Source organism: Nannobrachium achirus, assembly GCF_963921795.1.
Source record: "Nannobrachium achirus genome assembly, chromosome: 22".
NCBI lineage: Eukaryota > Metazoa > Chordata > Actinopteri > Myctophiformes > Myctophidae > Nannobrachium > Nannobrachium achirus.
The window spans coordinates 12177430-12180673 of record NC_137829.1 but is presented as its reverse complement, the minus strand read 5'-3'; the positions used below and the strand labels follow the sequence as shown (position 1 = coordinate 12180673).

The following is a 3244-nucleotide window of genomic DNA, read 5'->3' as shown; positions in this document are numbered from 1 at the left end:
ATTGCAGGGCTTATAGGTAGGTCTAATAATAATCATGAAGTGGTTTAAAAAAGAAGCTACAAAAAAGGGGAACATATTCACAGTAGAATATGATGGATGACTTCTTTCGGACTGGAGCCAGGCAGCGACCCCCCTAGTTTCTCTTTGTGGGCTTTTGTGTCGGTAAACGTCTCTCTGACTTCCAGACATTTTCATTGGCCACGTCGTCACAGCGGAGGGGGGCTGACTAGAAACTGACGACCACGAATTCCTAGGCGCTCCTCAAATTCCCTGTGAAATCACGGACCTCCACTTCTTCAACGCTTTTGTATCGACCAACATCCCAGCGGCGCCCTCCTCCTCTTCCTCGCACCAAAATCGGAGCAGATTTCCAAAATGGTAACGTATAGCCTACACTTTGTTTTGTTACAATGCAGATAACGTCCTTGACTTGTGTGTTGTGGTTCGGAAAAGAATCGACATGTTAAACTTAGAAACCCTTGCCTTTTTCCCCCAATACCTCGCCGGCCCCGCCATCTCCAGATGTTCCGAAGTGTCCCTGTGCTCATACTGCTGGCCGTAGCGCTCTGTAACGCCGAGGTAAGTGGATCCATATTCTCCCGTTTGTTCTTATTCTTTCTTTAAAATGTTCTTTCATAGTTTGTACTTATGTAGAAATACCGAACGGCTGGACGCGAACATGAACAACAGCGCACCGCTGGGAAGAAGGTGGAACTCTTTTAAAGACCTTCGCAAAGCACATCTGGAGTAGGCTTTTATCGATCTATATCCAGTAATGTGCTGTGGAGAAATCACCATTTTCGTCTGGGCTTATTCGGGGTTATGTTGAGCTTAGGGCGTTTATAGCTTCAAAACGATGGCATTATGAGACTTCAGTCTGGAGACAGGCAGTTTACAGTTGTCTTTGTCTTTGGGACCGTTATATTTTAACAGGGGGGCATTTCTCCTTTCAGAAAGTGCAATAGCATACCAATTTACAATTTAAGTGTTTAGTAGATGGATACCCTTGTCCAAAGTGACTCACTAAAGTGCAAGATAGGCTACTTGTGGCATGAACTCATATCCTTCCATTATATGTTTTGAGGCAGTTTAAATGTTTATTTAGCCTTTCTCCACATGAATGTGTCATTGTGCTAAAACAATCTACATCCTCATGGATCACACCCTGATACACACATATGCAATTACAGCCTATACTTTTTGTTTGTGGAGTAAGTGTAATAGACAGCTGTGATAGCTAAAAACAAGGATGGGGGTACTGCTTATGACACTTTTGTATGGGTGGTCTCTGTGTCCCTGCATAAGTATGTGTACATGTACCTATAGACCCTGTATGCGCGTGCTTGTGTGCGTGTGTGCGTGTGTGTGTGTGTGTGTGTGTGTGTGTGTGTGTGTGTGTGTGTGTGTGTGTGTTGATGTGGTCACTGTTGTGCTAAATGCTCTGACCACTGCTGTGTAAACACAGAGATAATGTGATGTTAGATGAACTATCCCAACACCACAGGGGGTGATGACAACCTCGAGTCACCTCACATCACTTGATGAGGTGACAATCTTCATTGTCAGTTGAGAGACCCACAGAGTGTCAAACCAAAACTTATTGTCTCCACCAGCCGAAGGCTGAGGGAGAGTATGTTTTCCCCTCCGTCCGTCCGTCCGTGCGTCCGTGCGTCCGTCCGTGCGTCCGTGCGTCCGTCCGTGCGTCCTCGCAGTTTGTGAACAGCTAATCTCAGTCACCGTTGGCCCGATCGCTGCCAAACTGAGCACACACACTCCCTGGATGCCAATCTAGAACCTCTGCCCCACATTTTTCAAATCGGCCTCATGGTGGCGCTATAACAGGCCGATTTGTGTGGCCTGGTTGTTACCAGCTAATCTCCGGCGCCGTTGGCCCGATCGCTGCCAAACTGAGCACACACACTCCCTGGATGCTAATTCAGAACCTCTGCCCCACATTTTTTAAATCAGCCTCATGGTGGCGCTATAACAGGCCGATTTGTGTGGCCTGGTGGAGACCTGTGCTCGGAAGAGCACTGCTTCTAGTTATCATTGTTGTCGGGTCGAAACCTTGTATGTCCAAAACCGTTCGTGTTGTGTTTATCATTTAAAAAATGATTCAAAATAGTGAAAATAGCTGATCTACAAGCACACGTTGTGAGCTTGTAGATCTGCTATTTTCACTAGTTTGGTGCGACAGTCTTGCGTGACGAAGCAGGGCCTTGCTTTTCAAAAGAACGTACACATTTGAAACTTGGAGATACGAGGCTTCTGCTCGAGAGTGACGATATTCCGCGTTGGCCTCTTGCGGAGCACATGCACGTACGTGCACGCACCAGGTCTTGCCTCGCCGGAGGCAGCTGTTGAACACCTGGTTCTGTTGACCTGCTCGTGGAGATGACAAACAAGGGGAATTAACTGCTCTAGATTTGGGGGGGCTGTCTTGTGACTTGTTATTTAGGAATATTTATGTTCGTCTATTTAGCTTCTGCGAAAAACCACTTTGAAAATGTTTAAAATATTTATCAGAAGTTGTGGCACAGAATGTCATATAGCAGCTTTTGCTGCGCGTTGTTTGGTTAGTCGCTCACGGCCACCACATTTCTAACTGTAAAAATATGTGGACAGTGGAAAGCCATTGGCTTCTATGCTGCGCAAATGAAGCTTTTTTGGCCGTTGTATGGGTGCCGCCATCATTGTAGAAAATCAACGTTCATTGGTAGAAATGGTACCATCTCGAATACTTATTGGCTGCCAACGGTCACGTGCAACCGCAGGGATACATGGGACATTGTCTTGAGCTTGCCGAAAATAAAGCTCACGAAGAAGAATCATCACAAGCTTATGATCACAAGCCCCTCCTACAGCATACTCTGCATGCTATAACATCAAATATAACATAAATTGGACCATATTTTCACAAAAGGCATATCATGGTGTTTGAAACAAGGCTTTAAACTAGGGATAGGAACCATAAAGTATTTATGAAAATGTTTATTAAGGTAAGAAAATCAAATGTAAAAGTTTGGGGGAAATTAATGGAATCCTATGGAGAACATATTGCTTCTGGTGCCAGAACAGCGCAACTAGCGGCCAATCATAGGAACTTTCAGTTCCGTGTTTGCTTCATTTTAAATCGGGACAACTACACCCCTGGTGTCACTGCAACATTACTCATGCCCAGAATGTCTAGCCCCCCCCCCCCCCCCAGCTGTCCTATAGCTGTCCCTACCTCTGCCTGCTGGAA

General features: G+C 45.7%; 1 protein-coding gene across 1 annotated transcript in view; it reads left to right on the top strand.

Annotated features, from left to right (window-relative positions):
* The first annotated feature begins 254 nt into the window (after positions 1-254).
* The window catches only part of fstl1b (follistatin-like 1b), a 30665-nt gene continuing 27675 nt past the window's right edge, over positions 255-3244 (top strand). The window contains exons 1-2 of the mRNA XM_080753045.1: positions 255-378; positions 523-579. Of these exons, the coding sequence (XP_080609171.1) occupies positions 376-378; positions 523-579 (60 nt within the window). The 5' untranslated portion in view covers positions 255-375. The remainder of the gene's footprint in view (positions 379-522; positions 580-3244) is intronic.